Genomic DNA, 27,018 nt, shown 5'->3' on the forward strand with positions numbered 1-27,018 from the left:
GGGAAAGTTACATTTGTGGTTGTAACTTACATTGTGTAAGTTACCTTTTTAGACATAACTAATGTGTGTAATTACATCATTATCATGAGAAATAAATGCCTGTGTATCAATGGAAGTCTAGCATTATATCATATATGATACATTCATGGGTCATGTGTCCTCCCTTCTCGCAATGGAAACAAACGATGGCATTTGTTTTCTTTGCTTCTTGGACTTCCAAATAGTGAGGATGGTGTAGTATAATTTCGTCATTGCTTTGGTGCCTGACGTGGGTAGAGAAATGATGCTCCCTAATCTCCTCTTCCATGGTTTGATGGCTGGCATCTCTTTGGAATTGCTTTCATGGCCTCTTGAGATGACAGCTAACTTAATATGGGTAGAGAAATGATGCACTTCTTCTCTTTCATGCCTTTATGGCTGCCATCACTTTGGAATGGCTTTCATAGCCTCTTGAGTTGACAACTAACTTCCTTCTTCTTCTTGTTCCTGCTGTGCACACTTAGGTAAATGCTTGAAATCAAATTAAGGCTTCACTAAAAAATGGTAGAAATTTGATTACCTTCTTTGGACTACTTTCGGTTTGTAGATTGTTAGGAATAATTCCCTATGGAAGATACTCTTGTTTGAGTTGCACAAGTGCATTCTCCAACCTCCATTTTTGATTTTGCAATATATAAGGTTTGTGTATTGATGTAATGTCCCCTACTTGAAATAGGATTTAATAATAAATTATAATAATAAAACTAAAAAATATAAATTAATAATAATAATAAAATATAAGTACAAATTAATTAAGTTCTCCAAATTTTTTTTAGAATTGCAAACAAATTTGCAATTTTTTTTATAAGTCCCGCTTTGATACCATGAAATGGTAATTGGATACTAAATTAATGGAACAAAGGTTACATATAAAGACAATTACGTTCAATGTTTCTAAACGAAACAATCGATAGAAATAGAAACTATTTAATATATCTAAATATTCCTAAATGTTTTTTAAATAACTAAATATTACTTTAATACAAGAGGCATGCCATGAAGAGTTGTGACTCCCTCAAACATGAGATGTAAAAGGGAAAATAGTTAAATTGAAAGAGGATATGGAGGAAGGAAAAAGAGAATGGAGCATAGGAATTAAGGAAGGACAAATGGAAGAAGGAATGGGCAAGAAATAAGGAAGTGATTCTCTGAAAGGGAAGAAATGATAAGGGTTGTGACTCTTTCAAAAGGTGATAATTATGAAAGGTTGTGATTCTCTCAAAGGGAAAAAATGCTCAAGGATTGTGTTTCTTTCAAAGGGTGATAATTATGAAAGGTTGCTACTCTCTCAAAGGGCAGAAATGATGAAGGATTGTCTCTTTCGAAGGGGGTAATTGTGAAAGGTTGTGACCATTGCAAAGGGCAGACGTGAGGAAGAGTTGTGACTCTCTCTCACATTGGAAGATATAAAGGGGAAAAGGTTTCATTTGAGAAGGATATCCAAGGGAGATCAACTTGGGGAATAATTTATTATTCCCAAAGGCAACAATGAAAAGGGGTGACTCAACTCTTATGAAAGGTGGTGACCCTTTCACCAATGAAGTATATAAGAGATCATTCCAATCATTGAAGGATCACTTATCAATCATCACTCATTCATCCATCAAGACAAATCCTTCATTCATCCATCAATCATTAATCCCTCAAGAAATCAATCAATCAGCAAGATCAAGTAAATTATCATCAAATCCACATCAATCGCCAATTCATGTTGGGATCAAGAAAACAAACAATTTAGCAATCAAGCATCACTCTATCAAATCAACATTCATTCAATCATCATCCACCAATATATCAAAATAGTATTCATTACATCATCACTTATCAATCATCTAATCAACAATTACTTAATCATCACTCATCAATACCTAAAATCATCAAATCAAAGGAATTCGATCAGATCAGTTATACATAACCTGAAACAGCAAACTTGGATCTAATAGCCTGCAAATAGAAGACTTGTGATCTAGCAAGTAATTGGTATGCAATATGATGATCTTGCTTAACATATGATGATCTTATCATGTACTTCGTCTAGGGCACATGAACTATCAACTTTTTGGAATTGGTCAGTCAGGTTTCCTCAATTTTAAATGGCTTCTTCTTTTGTTTCTCATCTTGTAGTGGTTGTTCCTCTTTTCTAATTTCTTTAGCTTCAACAAAATTCTAATTTGGTGGAAATACTTCATAGTTCACCATTTGCTAGTGGAATAGACCACAAAAAGAGTTTGTATTATCTTTTGAATAGAATTGTAATTCCAAGATTCCTTTGGCTTTTGACTCCACGAGACTTTGATCAGGCATCTTTGCCTACTCTTTTTTGGAGTTAAAGAGTCTGATGAATTTGAGGAAGTTGCTTGCTCCTTTATTGTTTGATCTTTCAAATCAATTATATACTTTTTTCTCTCATTTTCAATGGAGAGTATATTCTTTTGTTTTTAATTGTGGTTGTCTTTGGTTGTTATTAGCCACCCCAACTTAATAGTGCATCATATGATTTTGTATGTAATGAGATGACCACAAATTTTTTTGAGTTCCAATAAGTACCATTAGAACTGGGGTTCTTCCCATAGTGTGTTGATTAAGTGGTGGTGTTGGTGTTGTGACCATCAAGGTTCAAACCCCCACTGGGCCATTGTGCTTGCAGGCTTGTGCCGTTGTTGATCCAATGTGCTCATGGGGCCTCAGCTCTATTAAATGGGGATGTGTCCCCCATTTGTGACCTCATTGGTTTGTAGCTTTGGGTCAAAAGCGTTTCACGTGGTACCAGAGGGTGTGTCGTGCCAGTGTCATTAGTCATGTTAAAAAGTTTACTTGACACTTTAAAAAAAAAATACCATTAGAACTCGAAGCATCTTGATCCCTTGTAGGTTGATTTTCACTATTTGAAAAGTGGGAGGCCATGGCTTTCTCAAACTATTCCATTTATCTTCTAAGGGTACATTTATGCCAAACCTACCAACTATGACTGTATTAATGAGATTCTTTCCAAGTGTCTCCATGTATGCCACTGTTGGTTTCTTTGCAATGTTAAAAATGGCAAAGAAAAATGTTTGAGTTGCACCTTTTGACCCATTAGAACTCCGAACACCTTGATCCTTGTTGTTTTGCACCCGTTAGTTGAAAAGTTGGAGGCTTGACAATCGACTTTCCAAGACTTCTCCAATTATTTTGTAGTACATTTATGCTAGACTTGCCATTAATAATTGTATTAGCAAGATTCTTTCCAAGTACAACCACATGCATCATCATTGTTAGAAACATGTGATCAATTGCTTGGTTCTCCCATACTAGATGTTCCAATATTAGATCTTCATTCACTTCCCTAGTGGATATGTGAGTCGTTTCTTGTTCGCTTTTGTGACTACCTCTTGTTGTAGTAGCAATTGCAGCTCTAAGTTCTAGAATGCTTTGTAGTGAGTTTGCCATCTTGATTGGTATAGTCGTCTATAATACTTGTGTAGTATTTTTGTTTGACTCTAGCCTATTGGTTGTAATACTTGCATGTTTGTTGAAGCAATCACCTTCATTTGTTGTTGCATGCTCCACTTTTGCTCTTGCTTTGTCAAGTCCCTCTTTCAATGCGTGGGTCCAAGTACATGGTTGTCTTGTCATGGGCTCAAGTGATTGTTTGTATTTCGTTTTTTTTGTTCACATCAATCATATTGATGCTAGTGTTTTGCTTTAGATATCTAATCATGATCTCTAAGTCCACACCATTTGCAAAGTAGTCTTGTTTTATTATGGTTTTTGTATGCTCCTTGCAAAGTACCCCTATTCACTACTTTGTATAATGGGATGACTTTTGAGTCGTATTGTGTTTGACTTGCCTCCACTTTGATTTAGATAGTCACCCAAAGATGCATTATAGTTATTTTGTGGCTTTTTTGGAGTGTTTGGTGGAGTGGACTACTATCCTCATCTGAAGAATACTTGTGTACTCTTAGTTTTCAAATTATAAGGAGAATCTTTAATTGAGTGACTGATGACTTGGCATATATCTTAAAAATAATTTTTTCAGGACAATTAGTTTTGGTGTGACCTTATAATTTACAATCAGTACACCAAAGTTCTTCATCTTCTTCTTTTGTGTTCTGGAACTCTTTCATTATTCTCAACATTCCTCTTTCAAGAGCTTGTATCGATTTTTTTATTATCACTAAATTCAAAATCTTCTTTACTTTTCCTCTATTGGGAGGATGTCATGTCTTCACTCTGTATGTCCATGGGCCAATTGTATACATCCTTGTATAATTAGGGAGTTACTCTCTTCATCTTCTTCTGAAGTGAGGGTTGTTCCATTTCCAATCTGATTAGCGACTCGCTGAGCCTCTTGTTTCAGGCTTGAACTTCATTGTGCTGATCTTGTTAGGAATTGTAATTTTTTTTGTGATGGTCTCATTATCATCCCTTAATAATTTGAACTCTTGTTCAAATTAAGAATGCCTTTATATCAATCTATTGCCATTCCTTGTAGTGTAGCTAGAAAGCATGTCAACCAATTATCTTTGGGTTGTTTGCCTATGTGCCATCTATATGGTAATATAAGTTTTGTAATCCCTTATGGGTCTTGGGATCTATTTCCATTCAATTTTGGCAATTTGTACTTGCCAACATTAAGATTTGTTGGAGGGGTCACCATTGCTTGATGTGATTGTTGTGTTTGAAACCTTCCTATCATGAAGTTTTAGTTGAGATATTCCCTTGGTCCTTGGGCACTTTTGGGTATGTCCAAACCCCCAACCCTATCCAAGACATTGATAATTGAGGCATCGTTGGTTCCTTCAAGTTCTCTTCTTCCCTCTCGATTTCTCAATCTTGAAACATTAGGCTTGTGTTTGTGTTTAATGAGCAATTCTTTGGTGCCTTATAGAGCGCTCCCTTTTGCTTCTTGCCTTTCATTTGCCAAGCAGTCTTTAGACTTTGTTTTACTCATTTGAGATTTAACTATTTTCTACAACTGAACTTGATTTGCAAGATTGACGCATGCTTCTTCAAGTAAAGGGAATGTATAGATATTTTGACTTACTCTTCCTGCGTGTGGTTATTTGTAGCAGGTTGAATGCGTTTATGTCCTTGCTCTTGAGTATGTTATCGACTCACTCTCTTGCTCTTGTCAATGCTTCAAGTTGTGCCTCAACTTTGAATTTGTATTGATAGAGTCTCTTTGGATACTTCTCATGGTCATCTTTGATCTCTTTGGTCCAACAACCTTAGAAACCATTTGATCTCTTGGTCTTGACAACATCATGGTCTCTTCTCACCTTTGTTGGGGTTTATGGGTATTAATTCATAAATGGATCTGCCTTCTTCAAGACAATCGTGCCAATGTTTACTATTTCATTTAATAAGATTAGTACTAGGATAAATGAATATAAATAATAATGCATACCGAGTAGTATCAAAAGTCTTAAAGTTTATTTATGTGAAGTTCTTACACAAAAGTAGACCAAGGGTGATCAACCAATGATCAAACTATTTTCTTTAACTACGAGAAGTTTATTTAAAGTCCTTGATGGTTGCCAAGTAGAACATAATCATTGACAACTACTAACTACCTACAAACCAACCAAAGATTAATACATAGCCAGATGCAAACAAATTAATGAAACATTACAAAATTATTTTTCACTAAATGCAAATTGCAAGTAGTCCAAGAAGACAAAACTCTATGTAGTTGGACCAGTCATTGTTCTACAATGATGGATTTAGAATTTGAGACGATAGGTTTAGGATTAGGTCAACTAGTATGCCAAAATAGTCAAATTAAGTGTTGAAACGATACATTTAGACATTCATGCAAAGTGCAAGGGATGCACCTTTATCCTCTATAGTTACAAGTCAAACCCTTTTTTGTTTTGGTTTTTGGTTGCTGTATTAAAAATGCTCTTTGTTGTGAAAAGTAGTAAGAGAAACAAATGAAATAAGAGTTCAAAAGTGAAATGAAAATATGGTATAATAGATGAAGTTATGGTTGTAATTTGGTTTTTCTTTCACTCATACAATTTTAAAAAATGTAATTTTAATTGTCGTGCATGTATAATTAGAAGAAAGTGCTGGCAAATACTACCAGGATGCACAAGGAGCATGTTTCAAACCTGCACCTTCTATCGATACTAATGCTTTTAACCTTCTTGTTAATGGAAGTATGTGCGTCTTTAGCAGTAAGTGGAAGACAACCTAGTAATGCTCACCAAGAATGTTAGGGTGATAGCATCATAAGGTATCCTAATTATCACGATTACTTGATACCAAAAGTTAGCGGGTTGATAGTTCTATAAAGTTCGTTAGTAACAACATACAAAAATAATTTTATACGTCTAGGTTTTGGCTAGGTGATGCGTTAAAAACTTCTTTCTATTTGATAACTTGTCACAGCTTGAAAAAGAATTTCATTGTATTTCAATTCAATGTGCTTGATGGAGGGCACCCAATTGAGATGATTGTTAGGGTTATGGAAGATTATATTCTGCTATTTTGCTTACTGTGAAAGGAATTTTGATACTAGCAGTGCTGTACATTGATTCTTTTGCAAGGTTTTCATTCAGTCAGAGCTGCTGAAAATCTCTTTGAAATGCATAGAGTTCTTTTATTTGAACACCAGTTTTACTTTTTCTCAAAGTCGTAGATGCCCAGAAGATGCTAATTTCTGTTGTAGACTAGTTTGCTTTACATGAGTGGGACCCGACATGACAACGCTTCATGCTTTTGATGGTAATCTGGGTGTCAAATGATTTTCATCATATTTTTTCACGATATTCGCTATTATGTGTTGCTAAAACTATGTCCTAGTTTACAATTTGTCTCGTTCAGAATTGTATTAACTGATAAATTGTGTCTCATGTGACCCTTAAAGACAGAAACCTATGTTAGGGCTTTGAGAAGCATTCGTGCCATAGCTGCCCACATAAAATAATTTGGTGTACGTGCACTTGTTCTAGACATTTGCTTGGAGTGATTGTCACACATGTGCGGACTGTTTTGTATTTTCCAATGCTTTCCATGCCCTAGATCTATATTATTTCTGGAAACAGAGGAATACACAAATTGTTTTCAGTGTTTTGTATTCTGGAAGATAGCCTTGTGCACTGTATGCGGTATTTCATTTACTACCAACTGGCAATTTAGGTTCCAGCTCTGTTCACATTTAAGCGTTAAAAAAGAAACTTTGAAAAATATTGGTCCAACATTGCTTCCCACAGTTTTCTCATCTGAACTTGATGATTTCCATGGTTCAGAAACGGTCAGTTATAGAGAATGAATTGCCTTTTCCATGCATTGACTGAATCTTGATTTATGTTATCTTAGAGCATCAGTGAAGAAGGAACAAATTTCCAACCAGTGAAGTCCAGTTATTTTATAAAAATGCAAAACTTCAATAGAAATGAAGTACAAATATCTCTGGATCGAAGGCAAAACCTAAAGAATGTTAACATAAATTTGATTAGTCAAAATTGATTATTGGGTTAGGTGGTTTCGATTCAGAACTATAGCCCCCTTGACATATTAAAGATTTAAATTAAAATTGGGACGAGTTGAATCCATTATTTGGCTTGCAAGCACAACACAAAATTTTGGTTTAAACAACAGTTATAATAACTTAAAATAGCCATTGATATAACTGTGCCAAGTGATATAATGTATAAATGAAAATAGATCTTTAAAATTAGAGAACAAATTTGAAAATAAAGATTCTAAAGCTTAATTGTTGAACATGTAAACCTCCAATTAAATTTTTTAAACCGATAGATTTATTTACACTCAGTTAAAATAGCATCCACAATCATTGGAAACTTTTGATTTATACAAATTCTTGTAGAAAAATAAACAACCTAATGGAGGTGAAACATGATGAACTGCCTTGTTTGACAAGGTAACTTGTAAGAGAGTTAAAAGATAGGAAGAGAGCTAAAGGGAAGTTTGTCAAAGTAGGATTTTTTTCTAGTAATTTGGCAAACCAGGATGTATAATTTGAAACTGAAGAATTAGAACAAATAATATTCTTGAAGGAAGAGTAAAAGAGTAGCAGCAAGGAAAAAGTACTATTGTGATTAACAATAATGAATATGGCAGCAGTAATAATGAGAAAGAGTTGGGTATGCACATGAGTGATAATTTCTCTGATTATTGTATATTTGTTAATGGCATCGGTCGGATAGGGAGATCAATGAAGATGTCAAAATTAGTAGATTGTCTAGGTGAATATATTGCATCTGGCAGGGTTCTATTAATATAGGAATGTGATGTAATTAAGGTTATGGCATAGCTACAGAGTGGTGAGCATAAGCTTAGGCTAGTTATGGGTTGAATGGTATATTTGTGGGTTATCATTTTTACTTCAAGTGTTATCAGATTCTAAGCTATGTATAAGAAGTAAAGGGTTGGGTCATGGCCAAGCTAGACGTTGATTTGGCTGGCATATGAGACCTTCATGTGGAAGCCCACAAGGTGGTTTCTTTACATTCACCTTATATGGTTCAAATTTTTTACCCCTGGATTTTAATCACATTGCCAGTTTTAGAAGTAAACTAAACCTTAATGAAGATATCAAATTTTCACAATCCATAATAAAGATATCTCTACAATAATTATTATGCATTGTGGAAATTTGATATCTTTAATAGATACCCTTCATTTTTTTCATCTTTATAATAAACTAAACCTTGCCGATCTACATCATTGGGCATCCTAAATGAGCAAAAAATGAACTACAAGCATTGGCTATTCTTGGCCAGTTGTGGAAATCAAAATCTATGTTAAATTTATTTAAATTAAATTAAGTTGGAGTACTCTTACATATGGCACACATCATTTCCTCATCATGGTTTGAGGTTTTGATTTGTATCTACTTTTTCATTGAGGGATCCTTTGTTGTGCATCTTTCCTTGAGTGTTATTTTATGGTCTAAGCTTGTAAGCCTAACTTAAGGCTATTTCTTTGTGTTTAACATTTTGGTAGATTCACTTGTGTATTTTTGTAAGCGTAATTCCAGTTCTGTTATGTTGTTTCATTACATGTCATATCGGACTGATGATTTGTTCAAGTGGATTTGTATTAGACAATTTTTATTGTGTAATATGACTTGTGCAAGTGATCTATTTGGCAATATTTTTGGGTGATATGACTTGTTGTAACTAAAATATCTTTATGTTGGAACACCAATTTAGGGATAGATCAATGTAGTTTGAGGTAAAATGTTGTGCCATCTCATAAAAGTTGTCATAATAGCTATATTCTAGGTAGCATTGCAGGAGCTATGACCTTAGAGAGTTGTCTGTTTTTATTTGTTTAAATTAGACTGTGTCTTGCGATGCATTTTTTTCTCAATTGAGTATTAGATTGGTGGTGACTTTGTTGCTCTGCTCGAAGGAAATTTTGTTGCTGTCTCTGGAAAATTGTCATAATAGAGATTTTGAGCAATATTAAGGGTGATACAGCCATTGTAAGTTGGCTTTTTATCAGCCTTAAACCCTTAGTAGAAAGGGAAAAAAATCACAACTTGCTATTAGAGTAAGCTGATTATTATTATTAATTTTTTTAATAATATTTATGGTCGGAAGAATTTTTTTCTAGGTCTAACAGTTTATTGGTGTTCATAATTAATATTTACTCAGAAAAGGAGATACATTGGATGCATGTTTTCTTTTTGAATAATTTTACGATATCATCTGAAAAGATATACACACACACACACACACACACACACACACACACACATATATATGTATATGTATGTATATATATGTATATGTATGTATGTATATGTATGTATATATATGTATATACATATATACATGTATATATATATATATATATATATATATATATATATCTTACTTGAGTGCATAAATATCACTCGAGTGCTTTATTCTCCATGCTTTAACGTGATACATTATGTAAATAATGATAAACAAAAAAATTATTAATAATCCTTCAGATTCTTAGGTAGTATCATTCTACTAAGATACTGTTTGAGATTTAGCCTTTTTCAGAAAGACATGCAAGTATATAAATCTCTACAGTATATCTCTTGTCATCTAAACTATTGGACATAAATAGAGCAAGCTATTGCTAACTTGTTGGTTTCTTTGTTGAGTGGTTTGTTTATCATGGTGATAAATTGAATTTTCAGATTGTCTTGGAGGGCAGTTGGTTCCGATTAGATGATTGCTAATTGACTTCAAGAGTTTCTGACATATCAGACAACAGCAGTTCTCTGTTTGTACTTCCTCAACCCTGTCATTTGGCTTCTGCTTGAGTAAGTAATCCACACTTCTCTCTTGGTAAGGAAGCTTAAGTTTCAACATATATTCATCTTTACTTGGCTTTACTTTTTTTGCTCCATTTAGACTCTGCCCTGGAATAACAGACAGCTCACAATTTTTGCTATGTTACCCCAAGTTTCCGGGATGGGGGGATGCGTTTCGGGTAAGGGGATGGGAGGGAGCCATTTTTGGGGATGGCAAGGGAATGGCTATTAGAAAAAGAACAAAAATTTAAAAAATATAGAAAATTTCAGATATTCATATGATAGCATTGATAAGGCAATCATTATATACATCATAGAACCTTAACACATAATAATAGAGTTCAATTGGGATTTTCAGTTCATAGAAAGGGACAAAGAAATTAAGCTCTAACAAAATTTAATTTCATTCATTGACAATGTGCATAAGTATTATTAAAAAATTGCTACAAAATGCCTAAAAGCTACAAGTTTCAACTACAAAATGACAAATATATAGAAATATGCAGCTGTCCTTAATCAGCATCTCCTAACACTGCATCAAAATCAAGTCAGCCTGTTAATCAGCTTCTCTCACCTTCTGCCCCTAATCAAGGGGTAATGGAGTTTGTTGCGGTGACTACAAAAACACTTTGTACCAATGTCTTAAGTCTTCTACAAAGTTAGGTAATACTAATAACATTGATTTTCTTTAGTGGGTAACAATGGAACAGTTTCCTTGTACTGAGAGATATATTAATATTTAAATTACATAGCATTGATATGGCAAACAGAAAGTGTAAAAGGTGTCTGATTACTCAGGTTTAAAACAGGAAAAAACCAGTGCTTTAAAAAAATGCTGATATAATGATAGAAATACAAGAAAAGTACTAGTATTGGTATTTCATGTCAGATATAGTGTGTGCCTGAAGGTTAGAAGGAACATTGAAAGCTAAAAACAGCAATGACTGGGGTGTGCCCTAATTTTCTGATGTTGAAAATAGTTCAAAAACCTTCATCAGCAGATTCCCTTGCTTATCTGTGCTTTGAAATTTTTTGATACCAAGGCTGACAATTTTTTTAGAAACTAGAGGAAAACATATGCTATTCGATAACCTGTGATTTATTTATGGGGTTATTGAATAAGCCACAAGTGTTTCTCAGGTTTTTTCAATTACCAGCAGATTTTTCATTAAAAATCCTTGCACTTCGTTTTTTCATTACTTGGGCGTTTTTTTTTTTTTTGATGAAACATATTGTTTCTGGGCTGTAGGGGACGGCTAGCCATCCCCGAGATGGTTGGTGGATGTCCAGGCGACCCCTGCCCGTGCCAAGGATGGCTAGCCATCCCCTGGTGTTTCTCGTGTTTGCTCAGATGTCTCTGGGTCATTTCCTATTTTTTGCAGATTGTGGGGACAGCAGGGGGTTGTTTCCAACCCGTCCCTGCATCCTCAGGATGTTTTTGAGTGGGGAAGGCCCCAATTGGGCCAGGGGTGCATCTATGTGTGTATTCTTTCTAAGCCTGATCCAGAAGACAACTTTTAATGGACCTACTAAATCAGAAATAGACATTAAAATTTACATCTGCATCTGCATTTTTTCGATGTTATATCATGATAGGATAACTAATATTAGCTACCTTTTGACATTTTGGTTCCTGATTGCATCCGATTTTAATATTATATATCTGGCCTCAATTTTATATACAAAACTTCGTTAAATATCTGCCAAATTTTCATCCCTTTTAACCAGGTTGCTTGAGGTTAAAGTCACTTTCTACCATACTTCAACATTCCAGTTCTTAATAAATTTTATTTTCTTTAATTATTTTTTTCTAATACTACTTAATTATTTGATTGTTTCCCAGGTCTTCTCCATAGTACATTATTACCTTTACATAAGTAATCTCTTGCCACACTACCATATCCACTCTTTACCGGTTTACCTCTTGAGGATTAATTAAAATTAAGCTTTGCTAATGTTGCTTAACATGGGTCCCAATTAAGCTGTCTATCAAGAGCCTTAAAGCTGCTTCTTTAAGCAGGGATGTTGTCCAAGTCATGGAATCTGCATTTTTTAAGGAATCATGATCTTGTTGGTTCTGTTGAGAGCTGCTAAAGATTCAAATCTCATCCCTGGCTCAACTATAAATCTGTATAACTGCAAGCTAGATGTATTGAAAAGTTATTTTCTTTCTGTCTGTATATGTCATCAGACAAGCAAGGAAGGTCCACCGCCCCATATGTTTTAACTTTGTTAAAGAAAGGTAACACTTTGACCATGATCACATGATTTTTAATAGGGTTGTTAGAAATGATGCCAAGAACATGAGATTAGGACTCTTTCCTCTTACAGTTAGGGTTCCTCTTTACTGCAAGGTTGTTATGTTAGAATTTTCCCTTTCACTGCAAGCTAAACATAATCTGTAATGTCAGCCTCAGCATACCTTCTCCAAATTAACTACTATTCTTCATCCGTGTTCAGGGTGAGAGATCTGTCAATACATCTGTTGTGGCTATGGGCAGGGTGTTTTGTATGGGCTAAATTATCACAAAAATTAAAAAAAAATATCTGCCAATCAACAATAAATATTAAAAATCAATGCAGGGTTTCTGTATAGGATGTACAAAAAGTTAATAGATGTACAAATATAATTAATGCGCTCTACATTATTTCTCAAGTATTAGCCTTTAAATATCATCCCTGCAAATTTCCCCGGCCCTTTGCTTTTTTAAACTATCTTTCTATACCTCATATTGAATTCTTTGAGACGATGTTCAGGAGTTATTTTTTGGTACATTTTTTCAGCTAAGGGTGGGGAATGGTCTATGAACTTGGAATTTTTTTCCTTATATTTGGCTTTAGTGCTTGGTGGTACTAATCAATCTTGTTCCTCAGGAGTTGGATATCCTTTGCCATCTTAATTGTTGATTGATTTCATTAATTTGTGCTAGAACCCGAGCACTAATGTGGTTATGGTTATGCTGACAGATTTTCTTTTGCTCCTATTTCTGAGAGTACTTAAGTGTTTGTAATATTTTTTTTCTAAAACAAAGGCTTCCAAGTTGACAATCCTCCAGGCTCATTCCTGAATCTAATTCTCTCATCTACCGAGAAATCTTATAGATACTTGTAACTTCATGCTACATAGCATGTTGTAAACATATCTGTCTTTAATCTTCACAGTTAGTTGTTGTTTGATTATTGAGTGCACAAGTTCAGTATTGTAATAGATTATATAGAGGTATTACATATAAATTACAGCTTTTTCCATATTAATAGGACCACACAGACAAATATCTTAAATTTTATATATTGATGTTATTGGACAGTTTTTATTTGGGAATGGTTTCTTTAATCAATCGTGTCAAGATTTGATGATTGGTGATTCCCTGTTTTTAGCATTTTCTCCTTTTTTTGTGAGAATAGGCTGCTGCTTACGTTCTGATATCTCAATCATGGCTGTGTCTAACAAAGAGTAATGCAATGTTTTGGAGTTCAGAAAGAAAAAGTCAAAGAAATATTTAAATGCTAGCTGTTTGTCCCATGCTAGTTTGAAGGTTCTAGACTCTTCAGACACCTAAAGTATGCACTACATTATATCTGTGTTTTCCAATCTCATACTGTCAGTGTGAAAAAAATTCATGCATTGACATAATTTTATTTGTTGAAAATGAAGGGACTTGCATGGTATGTGTTGAAAGAAGGCTGTCACAATCTCTTAGGCTGGGAAAGCGAGGAAAGAAAGTTTCTAGGACTAAACTATCCAAAATAATGGAAGGATCCCATGATGAGGATGAAGAGATGTGTCTTAATGATAAAAAATTCCATGAATCCTTACCACAAGTCGCACAAGTGAATCCTCAACAGTCTAGGTTTCCTTGTTGTGTGGTGTGGACACCATTGCCAATAGTTTCATGGTTGGCACCATTCATTGGTCATGTAGGTATCTGCAGGGAGGATGGTGTCATTTTGGATTTTTCTGGATCAAATTTTGTGAGTGTTGATAACTTCACATTTGGTGCAGTTGCCAGATATATCCAACTTAGCAAGCAACAGGTTTGCATTTTCCATTCAACTTATTAAACTAATTTTTTTAACATAGCATTATAATATATAACCCTTTTTTTGGTTACTTGATTTTGTTAAGTTGAGTTGTCCAATTTATACAAGTTTGAGATGATTCTGTTCTTTGCACTTGTGATAAATTTCTTAGGAATGGGCATGCTCCTTTTAGTTCCACGATATGGGAAAGTAAACAGTTTATGTTTCTGTAAATGTTTTGCAGTGCTGCTTTCCTTTGCATTTATCTGGACATACTTGTAAAAGTGGATATAGACACACAGAGATTGGCACGTCACTTTCATGGGATGATGCTCTCCATAGTTGTACGCAACATTACCAGCATAAATCCTATAACTTGTTCACATGCAATTGTCACTCCTTTGTGGCTTCATGTCTAAATCGTTTTTGTTATCGAGGATCCATTGGGTGGAATGTCATCACTGTGGTTCTTCTTGTTATTTTGAAGGGTCAGTGGGTGAACAAAATGGCAATTGTCAGGTCATTTGCTCCTTTTACTATAGTAATGTGCATGGGCTTATATATGGCTAGTTGGCCCTTTTTAGTTGGGTTGGCTCTCTTTTCTCTCCTCTTGGCTGGATGGTTTCTCATCGGAACTTACTGCATTAAGAGTCTTATTGAATGCTGAATAGAGTTTTTTACTCAAAGTTTTGGTCAAATAAGTCTTTGACTGAAAGGATATGAGAACAGGCACTCAATATTAGCAGAGGTGCTGTTTTCTGTAAGAAAGTGAGGTCTAAGCATCCTTCGTTTTTGTGATTCACAAAATTGGTGTGTTGCAGATTGATACAAATGGACATACTTAGCAAAGTAATTGACTCCCATCTTTCAGTAATCTCTATTGTATTTGCTTGATAAATCATGAGAATTGTTCAGTTTGAAATGCTGATCTTATTCCAAACAAATAAAAATTGTGTTGAGAAGTATTATGCCACTTTTATAGGAATCAAGAATGATGGATGGTAACAGTGGTATACTGGAAGGTATTGAATTATTTGATAGCTTGCCATTCATTCCAAATATTATTGATGTTAATTGTTTGAAATTCCGGTACAGAAGTTGGGAGACTAGTTTAAGGAATCTAGGAATGTTGGATTGTCAACTTTAATGCATACTGGAAGGTGTTGAGTTTTTTGACAGATAATAATTTGTTCCACATTTTATTAATTTTCATTGTTCTAAATTCTGGTAGAGCTGTTTGGAAACTAGTGGTAGGACATTCTCATGTCTAACTGCAACTTTTTTCTCATATTACACTACGAAACCACAATTATGTACAATTAACAAAATGGTGGGTTGTGATATTTCCCGCTAACTACAATTGGGAAACTAAGGGAGGCTTGTATAGCATTACATGCATCAAAATACTGCCAATTGGGAAGAAGCTAGAGGGTGAAAAGTTGTAAACAATTGATTTTTAATTGATACTGTTTCTCCCTCGTGCTAACAAATGCTTAGAGGTGCTTGCGTGCTTTGTGGGTCCCTTGCCTTGTGGTTATTAGCACATACATAGTAAAGTAAGAAAATAACAACTGTTCGTGGAAATCTGTAATTTCAATGTGAGGACGTGAGTAGGAAATTACTGATGGATTGAAAAATCTTGCAAAATTAAAATATGTAAATATATATCTCACTTGAACTTATTTTTAAAAATGTGTAAAATGTTGTGCAAGTATTATGTGGACACTCCAGGTTAGCATTGGTGTTCCTGGTGTTTGGATCATGGACTTGGTGTATTACTTGTCTACATGCTATGATTTTCTTTATAGATTATATTGATCTTGTTAAGAAGCTATTAAGGATATGTGCCAGCATTGTTGGATATGGTTGGTACTTATGTTGTAGAGATACAAAATTCTCAGTCTTGTACCAAAAATGTTGAGAAGTTGAGAATGCTTGGCACATGATTCAAACTTTTCATGCACTTACATTATGGTGGGCACACAGGGTACAAAATTTTCTGCATCTACACAGGCTGCTCAACTAGACATAACTAGGAATTCAATCCCTTATTTTGGAAAGGTAGTTTGGATAACATGACGCGTTTAAAATTAGGAATAAACTTTTTATGGTATACTGACAATGAGGTCTCCTAATTGCAAATAAAAGCTGGATGCAATGTAAAATCTTTTTGGAAGTGAATTCTACTTTCATTAAGCCCTGTTGGCAGTGAAAGTATGTTTCTTTAGCCTTTTAGTGAAGATGCTCGTGAAATATCTTCTCTAAAATTATCAAAGAAAAATGTAAAATGCCTAGTTTTACTCAGAAGGTACAAAACTTGAAAGTGATAATTAGTTTTGATGAATCTCATGTCACAAATGTTTCTTTAGCCTTTTAGTGAAGATGCTCACGAAATATCTTCTCCAAAATTATCAAAGAAAAATGTAAAATGCCTAGTTTTACTCGGAAGGTACAAACCTTGAAGGTGATAATTAGTTTTGATGAATCTCATGTCACAAATCTTTGAAAACTTCTAACCTCTTTGCTTGCAGGCACAAACATTAACTTTTGAGTAGTTAGTGCTACTGTTTCTTTATATTTCTTTAGCCTAATAAGACTCATAAGGATATGATTTGTTGCTTGGCTTAAACTCCCAACAAATATTTTGGGGTTTTATGGGAGTTTATTGTAGCTCTTTGTTCACGTCAATATGAGCTAAAATTAATTTTGGATCGAGTTTAAAAATGAGGCATGTTAAGTTAGCTAAGGCACATATTTATTGCATTTCACAAATGGAGAAGAGTGGATGGGAACATGTAGATGGTGGAGGGAAGCATGTTATACTGGGTAATGAAAGCTTGGATAGATCACGCTATTGTTATCGGTGAATATTAATTCAATGCTAACAATAATTAAATTGACTTCTTTCTGCTTGATATGTCAAATAACGAAAATCTTAGATTTTGATGCATACCACTTAAATATATCATATCTTAAATGACCAGGAGCATTTTCTCAAACAGTATGTTCTAAGACATTGTTTCCATCGATGACGTGTAGAGGAGCTACAACGTGGGCGTATGAGTAGTTTAAAAGGATGAATGGAATGACATATGGGTTGGGTAACTAAACGGTGACGCTGCCATCTAAGTGAAATGTGATGTATGAATCGAACAGACATGGAGCATTTTCTCAAACAGGATGTTCTTAGACATTATTGTTTCCATTGATGACGTGTAGAGGAGCTACAACAATGTGGGCCTGTGAGTAGTTTAAAAGGATGAATGGAATGACATATGGGTTGGGTAACTAAAAGGTGACGCTGCCATGTAAGTGAAATGTGATGTATGAATCGAACAGACATGGACAATGACGATGGCAATAAATGGGAACAACCATGAATGACAAAAAGATGGTTGCAAATTATAGATAAAGGCTAAACAATGAAGGTTTATAGGGTTGACAATTAATCATAACAAAGGTGATAGAAGGCTTTTAAAGATAGATTCAGTTATGAATTATAACAGCATTCCGTTTGTATGACAAATTGAAAGTGTAAATTGAATTCAAATACTTTCTCATTTGCAAAACCTAAACATAGAAACCTAAAATGTATTTCACTCCCAATAAAAATAAATCAAATTATTGAAAGCTAATTTTTTTTTCACTATATGAAAAGATTAACCTTATTGCAAATTATTAACTTATAATTCAATATATTGTTTCAAAGTCATAATTGAATCCAAAGTTATGTGGAAATTGTGGTGTTTTTGGAGCTAGATTAGCTACAGACGAATCCAAAAGGCATTCACCATAAAGAAATGATTGCCATTTTGGTACATTGGTGACTCCACTGTAGTTGAGTTTACCTTTCTGCATTACAGAAAAATGTTGACACATTTCAGTAAATTATCCACTCTTTATGTTGTGATGAGTATGCTACTTGCATCTTATCTTGCAAAATGTCTATGGATCACCTAGAATGCACCTTTGATTGTATTTTTTTTATTAAATGAAAATTAAAACCGTTGTTGTCGTTTGGTCCTAGCGAAACTTTGTGTTCCCTAGGGACATTTGTACTTTTTCCCAAATGTTTTGTTCCTCCCTTGTTTGCCCATTACTCTTTTCTTATTTTTTGTTGTATCGAAACGTTGGGTCCCCAAGGATATTTGGACAAGTCTAAAAGATTCACATTTTAAGCTAGAAATTAGCATTAATGCTACAATGAATGCTACAACTACTAGATATTGATCCATGGAGCTATACGATGGGTTTTAAATACATTTTTTTCCAAGGGAAGATATGATGCCCATCCTCATTTATTGTATTGCATGCTATTTTTGTTGGAGGGTCATCTTTGCTTGTGTTTTTTGTAGTTGATTTTGTGGGAGTTTCTACACTTTGTCCATGGATTCATCAATGTTGGGGCCTGACTATGGTGTAAAGAATCTTCTCTCATCTCCCCAACTCAAGATTTGAAGTACACATGTTTGCATATGATTGGTTATAAGTGAAGCTAGGGTTTTTAGCCTACTCACATGCCCTATCTTCCTCTAGTGCCCTATAGATGAATAAAAGACACTTCTATGCTCACTGTAAGCATTCTTCACTCAATTCTCTATAGATACTCATGCTTTTTTTGCTAACTATAACTCAACCTATGCCTCTAATTTAGTAAAATATACTATTCTACCTCCTCTCTGTGCATGTATACTATGCAAACATTGTTACCTCTATGCATGAATGATGTTTCTCATTTCTATTAGAGTTTACATGTTGTTTTAATCTACTAAAGATGCCAGTTGTGGGTTATTTCTACCTCTTATGGTGTCTTATAGGCATAACCGTCATGTTTACTTATCTTATGCTAGTGAAATAGAGAGTTGTGTATATTACCTTAGTAATTTTGTTGGTTCTCTATGTAGTACTAGGCATGAAGAAACATATTTTTATCCTAGTGCACACCCCCCCTTTAATTACCTGTATTCTCTCTCCCTTTCATATTGTAAGTTGATAGAAGAGGATTTTCTATAGGGTTGTTCGATGTTGAGATGGATCAACACCTTTGCATCTAGATTGAAGAGGAATCCAACCTTCTTTAGAGATTTGACCTCATATGCAAGGGTCTCTCACCTTGAGGTCAGTTCCATTGTTTCATTGAAATGTTGTACCTAGTTCAACATATTGCAATTTGATGTGACAATGATAAGATAATTAGGTTGTGTGTTGGGATTCTCTTATGAGCTTCACAATCCAATCTAGCTCTTTTGATGACATTGCTAGAAGAAGCTTAAGAAATTAAAATTATCTCTCTAAGATTAGGACCTACTTTTACAATAGAACAATTCTCCGCAAGGTTGCCATCTAACTTTTCTCTTTCGACTTATCTAATTTTTCCAATAGGTTCTCCTACAAGAGGGCATGTTGATCATGATTTTGGAGTAAATATACCTATTCAGTATATTCAAAACTTGGAAGAAAGTATAAAATACATTCAAATTACTTTATGAAATGACTCTCATGCTCTAGGGATATGTGTGATTAATGATTTTCGTAATATGTCGATTTATAATCATAAGGGTCTCAAATTTCTTTGGACATTGATGCATATTGTTCAAAGACACGTCCCTTCTTATTCATGAATCTTTAGAAACACAGGAGATTCATAGTCGAATGCCATTGACACACAATTTTCTATGCAAATGCTAGGGGCAACTTATTGCCTTGGTTTTAGCACCCTATTTCAAAAACCATAAAATTTACCATTAATTAGCTAAGTCAATGTCTAGAAGTCTTGGAAGTCCCTCAATGATGTCAATTTTCTCTAAACTCCTTTTGAAATCCTTAATACTTAGTAATTTTATGCTTTATTGGGCTTTAGTCTTGGTTTCTAAACCATTGTCAGGTTCCAAAGTGGTTCTCACAACTAGTTTTGGACTTGAAAAAGTTCTGTGTTCAAATGTTCCTTGCATATCCCAAAACTTTTTAAAGTCTTAGTTGTTAGTTTTGAAACCAACATCGGGCCTCAACAAGGTTTTCACTGTTAAAATCTAAGAAAACATATTTAAACCAGAATCAAATTGAAAGAGTTAGAACAAAATATTGGAAATAAAATGGACATAATAACAATACTAGAGAAACTTGATGTGAATGCTCAACGACATTATAGCATCAAGAGAAATCTCCTAATATCCAATATGAAAATACAAGCAAGGTAGCATGTTTATATAGACTCAAGTGAGAGGTGGAGGTGCCAATACTGGCCAATGAGGAGAGACCACCAGGATGGTCTAAACATAGTAAATGCATCTCCTCATAGCATGACGTCACCTCAATACCCACTTGTCTTAAGTAAACATGCTTTATTAAGCTAAGCAAGCTTAATTAAAGTGTAGGAAAAACCTAGGAAAAAGGAAAATAATAAACTCAACTAGGAAAATAAAAACCTACACTAACACCCCCCTTGAGCATAGCTTAGGTGGGTGAAAATATGGGTCCTGACAAATGAAGCCCGATGAGGTACCCATGTACACAATCCTCCCCCCAACAAAGAAGAAGCTCCTCCCAACAAAGGAGAGCACACCCCCCGTAGAATAGAGAGAGAGAGAGAGAGAGAGAGAGAGAGAGAGAGAGAGAGAGAGAGAGAGAGAGAGAGGACTAAGAAGTCCCCCCAACAAAAGAGAACACCTGCCGCACCCCAAGCAAAGCTGTCAAATGAGAGTGAAGGGTTTGGTGAAGATGTCTGCAGTTTGATCTGATGTCAGACAGTATTGAAGATCAAGAACCTGCTCACGAATCAACTCCTGAATGTAGTGCATGTGAGTCTCAATGTGCTTGGTCTGTTGATGATGGATTGAATTGCGAGAAATCTGAATAACACTCTGGTTGTCACAAAAGATGACTACAGGCTTTTGAAAGGAAATGCCAAACTCAGTGAGAATGTTCTGAAGCCAAATTGCCTTAGTAGCATCGTTAACTGCTCCTCGATACTCAGCCTCAGTAGATGAAAGAGCAATAGCAGATTGTTTCTTGCTCGACCAAGAAACTGGACCAGAACTAAGAGAGAAGCAATACCCTGAAGTGGACTTGCGATCCTGAGAATCACTCGCCCAATTTGAATTTGTATATCCCACCAAGTCAATAGCCACACCCATTGTATAATGAATTCCATAACTGTGAGTACCCTATACATAGTGAAGAATCCGCTTGGCTGCTTTCCAATTCAGCTCATGTGGCTCGTGCATGAACCTGGAGACCAGGCCCATTGCATATGAAATATCAGGCCTCGTGTGAGTCAAATATATGAGGCTTCCAACTAATTGACGATACAAGGTAGCATCCACCAAGGGTGAAGAACAAGAAGGCTCAAGTTTAACTCCTGACATAAATGGAGTCGGTGCAAGCTTACAATTAGGCATGCGAAATCTTGAGAGCATATCAAGAACGTACTTAGGCTGTCCAATGAAGATACTAGAAGGCGACAGAGTGATCTCAATCCCTAAGAATTAATGGAGTAGGCCTAAGTTAGACATCAAGAAACGATCATTAAGGGCAGTTTTGACTGCCTTGATACGGGATGAGTGACTCCTAGTGATCAACAAGTCATCAACATAGAGAACAAGGAAGGTGAGAGTATCATCTTGCTACAAAATGTAGACGTTTGGATCAGAATGGCACCGAGTGAACCCAACTGACAGAAGGAAGGAGTCCATCTTGGCATACCAGGCACGAGGGGCCTGTTTAAGGCCATAGAGAGACTTTCGAAGGCGACAAACAAGTGAAGGATCCTAGACAAATCCCTGTGGTTGCTCCATATATATCTCCTTTTGAAGGTCACTGTGAATAAAAAAACTCCTCACATCCATTTGATGAACTTCCCAACGATGGGCTGCAACAATAGCAAGGACAAGTCGGATGGAATTCATCTTGGCAACTGGCGCAAAAGTCTCAGGTAGTCAATCCCAACAACCTGGGAGAATCCTTTGGCGACCAGGCGAGCCTTATGCTTATCAAGTGACCCATCAACAACAAATTTTGTTCGGTAGATCCACTTGCACCGAACAAGTTTCCTTCCCTTAGGAAGAGGGACTAAATCCCAAGTATGGTTCCTCTCCAAGGAATTGAACTCCTCTTGCATAACAACATCCCACTCGGGGATGCTTGAAGCTTCGCGAAAGGATTGTGGATCTGCAACTGTAGCAAAGAAGAGATGTGGAGCATGCTCAAATTGAGACCTTGTTCTTATCTTGTCTGAAGGATCACCAACCCAATCACCTATCGACTCCAATGTCTGACGAGCCCAAAGAGGCCCAGTGGCTGGAGAATAAGGAGAATCTGAAGGAGAATCATCACCGTTTGAATGATTACCAAGAGAGGAGGAAGATGAATCCTCATCATCGTCATTTGAAGTGGAGGAAGAAGATTCCTCAGAAGGATCAGGAGGATAAAAATCCTCGGAAGACTATCATCATGAAGTCGTAATGTCTCCATAGAAATGAAATATGGAGAAGTGGTAGAAGAAGAACTGGAAGTATCCTCCTCAAAACGAACACTCCTCTCAATGAAAAGCTCATGTGTGGTAGGATGGAGAAGCCTGTAGCCTTTGACACAATCTGGATACCCAACAAATATGCAAGGCTTGCTTTGGGGATCCATAGCCTTGCGTTTCTCTGCTGGAATGTGGGCCCATGCAGGAGACCCAAATACACGAAAGTGTTTGACTGTGGGTTTACGACCTGTCCAAGCTTGGAAAGGAGTTACCTCCTTCATAGCTCGATGAGGAATTCGATTATGGATATAACATGCACAGTTGATGGCCTCTGCCCAATACTGAGGTGCCAATGATCTGGAGTGGATCATACAATTAGCCATTTCCTTCAAGAACCGATTCTTACGTTTTGCAACTCTATTTTGTTGTGGAGTGTAGGGAACTGTGTGTTGAAGATCAATGCCTTATGAGATACAAAATTGCTCAAACCTTTGGTTGACATATTCCCCCCCATTATCGGTGCGCATAACCTTGATGGCTTTCCCTGATTGCTTCTCTGCAAAGGCTTTGAATTCCCTAAAAGACTTAAAGACCCCAGACTTTTGTTTGAGAAAATATACAAAGGTGTACCGAGAAAGATCATCAATGAATGTCAAGACATATTTGGCCTTGCTGAAAGAAGGATTTGGAAATGGTCCTGCTAAATCACTGTGAACTAGCTCCAAAAGCTGTGTGGTTCTCCATGCTTTGCCTTTATCAAATTTTTCTTTAGGGTTCTTGCCAAGAATGCATCCTTGACAAACTCCATCAAGAAATCGAATATAAGGCAACCCTGTAACCATGTCATGTTGACTAAGCTGCTGCAAGTAGTGGTAGTTCAAGTGGCCAAACCGTTAATGCCACAAACGACTCACCACATCTGAGTGAGTAAGCAATGCAAGTGAAGGAGATTCAGGAACAAAGTCAGAAAAGTGATACATTCTAAATTAATGATCTACCTTATTGTAGACCCATTATGCATCTCACTAATTACCACTGTGTCTGGAGTGAACTCAACCCGCTTGCCAGAGCCAGTGTGAGTGATCTGATAGACAGATAGGAGATTAGTTGATAAAGATGGAACACAAAGGACATCTTGAAATGTTCCTTCGCCCATGTCAACAGACCCTCTCCCATGCACTTCAACAAGAGTGTCATCACCCAATAGAATAGATGGCATAAAACATGACTCCAAAGAGGAAAAACTATCTTTGACGAAGCCATGTGGTGCGAAGCACCCGAGTCAATAATCTAGGAATTAGGTTGGGAAGTAACAACAACTAGGGCCTTTCCCTTTCCTTTCCCCTTACTTGTGTCCTTTGAAGATTCATGAGATGAACATGGTTTGACAAAATCAGGCACCTGGATGTTGTTCTTTTCTAGAAGATGAGTCAAATGATCAATTTGCTTCTTTAGACATTTATGTTCATCATGACTAGGTTTCTTACAATAGGAACACTTAGTTTTCTCCTTCTTGGGCTTGTCACCCTTTGAAGAAGATGCATCATTAGTTGCTTTTGAAGTAACTGGCTTTTGTTCTTGCTTCTTTTCTCCTTGGTTCTTTTGTTTCTTTTCTTGCTTAGAAAGCCCATTTTGATCTTTTGTACCTTGCTTGGCAACCAAGGCTTGAGATTTAGAGGGCTTAATTGTGCCCATTTGAATCACCTTATCTCGTTCTTGTGTGAGTTCTTTTGTAAAATCATCAAGAGAAGGCATTTTAAAGCTGGTTCCTAAGGCACTTTTTGTAGCATAAAAAATAGAAACAAAAACTAAATAGTTTGGATTCCAAGTTTGGAAAGAATGCTTAGAATCAATTGTGAATCTTTCTTATCTATCCCACATGCCTTCAATTGCAATCTTACAATTTAGTTTTGTGAAGAAGTCCCGAATTGTATCAAAGTTACATGGATTTATCCCTATTAGCTCATTCTCCAATTGGTGTCCCCTTAACTCATCTTGTTTACCAAACAACTCTTCTAATGTTGTCCATATATCATTTGGAGTTGTAGCAGATTCAACATGAAAAAGAAGATCATAAGATACAAACATACATAGAGTACCATAAGCTTCATCACATTTGATAAACCATTTTGGCTTTTCTGCAATTAGTGTTGGTTCAGTTTCAAGTCCCATAGTTACTCTAAACAACCCCAACTTCTTAAGATAGATTGCCATTTTTGACTTCCACTCATAGTAGTTGTAAAGTGTGAGTATTGGTATTGTATTTTGATAAATTTTAATGCCGAAAGTAAGATTGCTTGTGCAGGAAAGAGAGACGAAAAAACTCAGAGAGAACACACTGGACCACCCCCCTTTTTTACTATATCAAAAATTACCCCCCGGATATTATAAGGTAGCACTTTATAATTTAGTGCATTTACAATGTTGGAGTTATTTTCCAGAGTTTTACAAAATCCAAAAAATGGACACAAATACTACTAAAGGCAAAAATAATATCTTAGAATATGAACATCAAACCAAAACCAAATTATTTTAATTGAAAAAATATCCATTTTCAAAAAAAGAATGACCTAAATCCGAGATCATATGTGAAAGTTATAGTGGTTTGAAGCTCATAAATTAGGGACTGCCCTTTAGATTTGCTGATAAAGCTTAATTTCTGGAACATTGGTAACTTAGAAAAAATTGATTACACCAGTGCAAAGAGCACAAAAAAATACCCCATTTCAAAAAACATTGCACTGAAAAATACCTCCGTATGACTGAGAACATCTCATTTGAAGATCAGATGCAAAAATGAAAACTGCAATGGTGAGGGGTTTGGCTGAATCTTTTTGATGCCATTTTTGAAATATCTGTTGACTTAATGCAAAATATGGCAACGACCCAAATGGTTTTTTTCAATTACGAAACAAACCCAGAAAGTGTTTTTCTTTATCACTTGCAGAAAATGGGGCCACAATGTAAAAAAATGCCTTCAACAAAGAAAAAACAACATGCAAAGCTTCTGGTGTCCGATTTGCACACACTTTATATGAAATTAGAGGTTTTTGGGTCTTCCAAACACTATTTGAAAGTTCCTTCACAAATGTAAGTTTCAAAAAACTTGTTTTACAAAAAAAACATATATGTAAACCAGTATTATTGGATCTTCATAAACCTTTGCTGGTTTTCAGATCATGCAAAATGCAAATGAAAACACAACAAGATTTTACAAGATCTCTACAATACTCTAATCTTTCAAAACAAACTCTGATACCATGTTAAAATATGAGAAAACATATTTAAACCCGAATCAAATTGAAAGAGTTAGAACAAAATATTGGAAATAAAATGGACATATAACAATACTAAAGAAACTTGATGTGAATCCTCAATGACAAAATAGTATCAAGAGAAATCTCCCAATATCCAATATGAAAATACAAGCAAGGTAGCATGTTTATATAGATTCAAGTGAGGGGTGGAGGTGGCAATATCAACCAATGAGGAGAGACCACCATGATGGTCTAAACATAGTAAATGCACCTTCTCATAGCATGCCAACACCTCAATACCCACTTGTTTTAAGTAAACATGCTTTATTAACCTAAGGAAACTTAATTAAAGTGTAGGAAAAACCTAGGAAAAAGGAAAATAATAAACCCAACTAGGAAAATAAAAACCTACACTAACATTCACAATCTGTCTTGGACTTGACGAGCTATTTTTCCTCCCAATTGTCAACATTTTTAAAGGAGTATTTTTCTAAGTGTCAATCTTAAGAAAAAAATTCTAAACCATTTTGGGAGCCACTGGGATTTCCACAAATTGGTCATTCCCCAACGTTTTTTTCTCAAACATAAAGTTTCAAAAGATATAAGTCTTCTTCAAAAGGAGGTGCTTGATAAAGAGGCTTTGAAACTAATGTTGGGAGAAAACCTTGTCAAGTTCTGACACAAAACCATAAACTCAAATATATCATGGCAAATAAAATGAAGGAAAAGGAAGTAAAGAGAAAGAAGAAAGGAAAAGTGCCTAAAATTGGAAGATCAATGATTTCTAACAACTTTGTTGGAAGCTAACAAGGTTTCCACAACCTTGTCGATGACCAACATGTGACTAAAAACTTTCAAAAACTTCTAACAACTTGGTAAAAGAAAAAAAGAAAGAGACAATGGAGTAAAAAGAAGAATGAATGAACAAAGCGAAGAAAGATAAAGATTTCAAAACTTCAGTCGGACTTAGATAGGGTTTTGGGAAC

General features: G+C 35.4%; 1 protein-coding gene across 3 annotated transcripts in view; it reads left to right on the forward strand.

Moving 5' to 3' along the window:
• Window positions 1–15,360, forward strand: part of LOC131060927 (protein REVERSION-TO-ETHYLENE SENSITIVITY1) — a 70,647-nt gene extending 55,287 nt beyond the window's left edge. The window contains exons 2-4 of one of the 3 annotated variants that reach the window (XM_057994373.2): window positions 10,172–10,297; window positions 13,944–14,323; window positions 14,553–15,360. In XM_057994373.2, the coding sequence (XP_057850356.1) occupies window positions 13,952–14,323; window positions 14,553–14,975 (795 nt within the window). In that variant the 5' untranslated portion in view covers window positions 10,172–10,297; window positions 13,944–13,951 and the 3' untranslated portion in view covers window positions 14,976–15,360. Of the gene's footprint in view, window positions 1–10,171; window positions 10,298–13,629; window positions 13,850–13,943; window positions 14,324–14,552 lie in introns of those variants that run through there. The other 2 variants (XM_057994372.2, XM_057994374.2) reach the window with 2 other exon arrangements.
• The last annotated feature ends 11,658 nt before the right edge of the window (window positions 15,361–27,018 follow it).

The sequence above is a fragment of the Cryptomeria japonica genome, chromosome 1 (assembly GCF_030272615.1).
Source record: "Cryptomeria japonica chromosome 1, Sugi_1.0, whole genome shotgun sequence".
In the NCBI taxonomy this organism is placed as follows: Eukaryota; Viridiplantae; Streptophyta; class Pinopsida; order Cupressales; family Cupressaceae; genus Cryptomeria; species Cryptomeria japonica.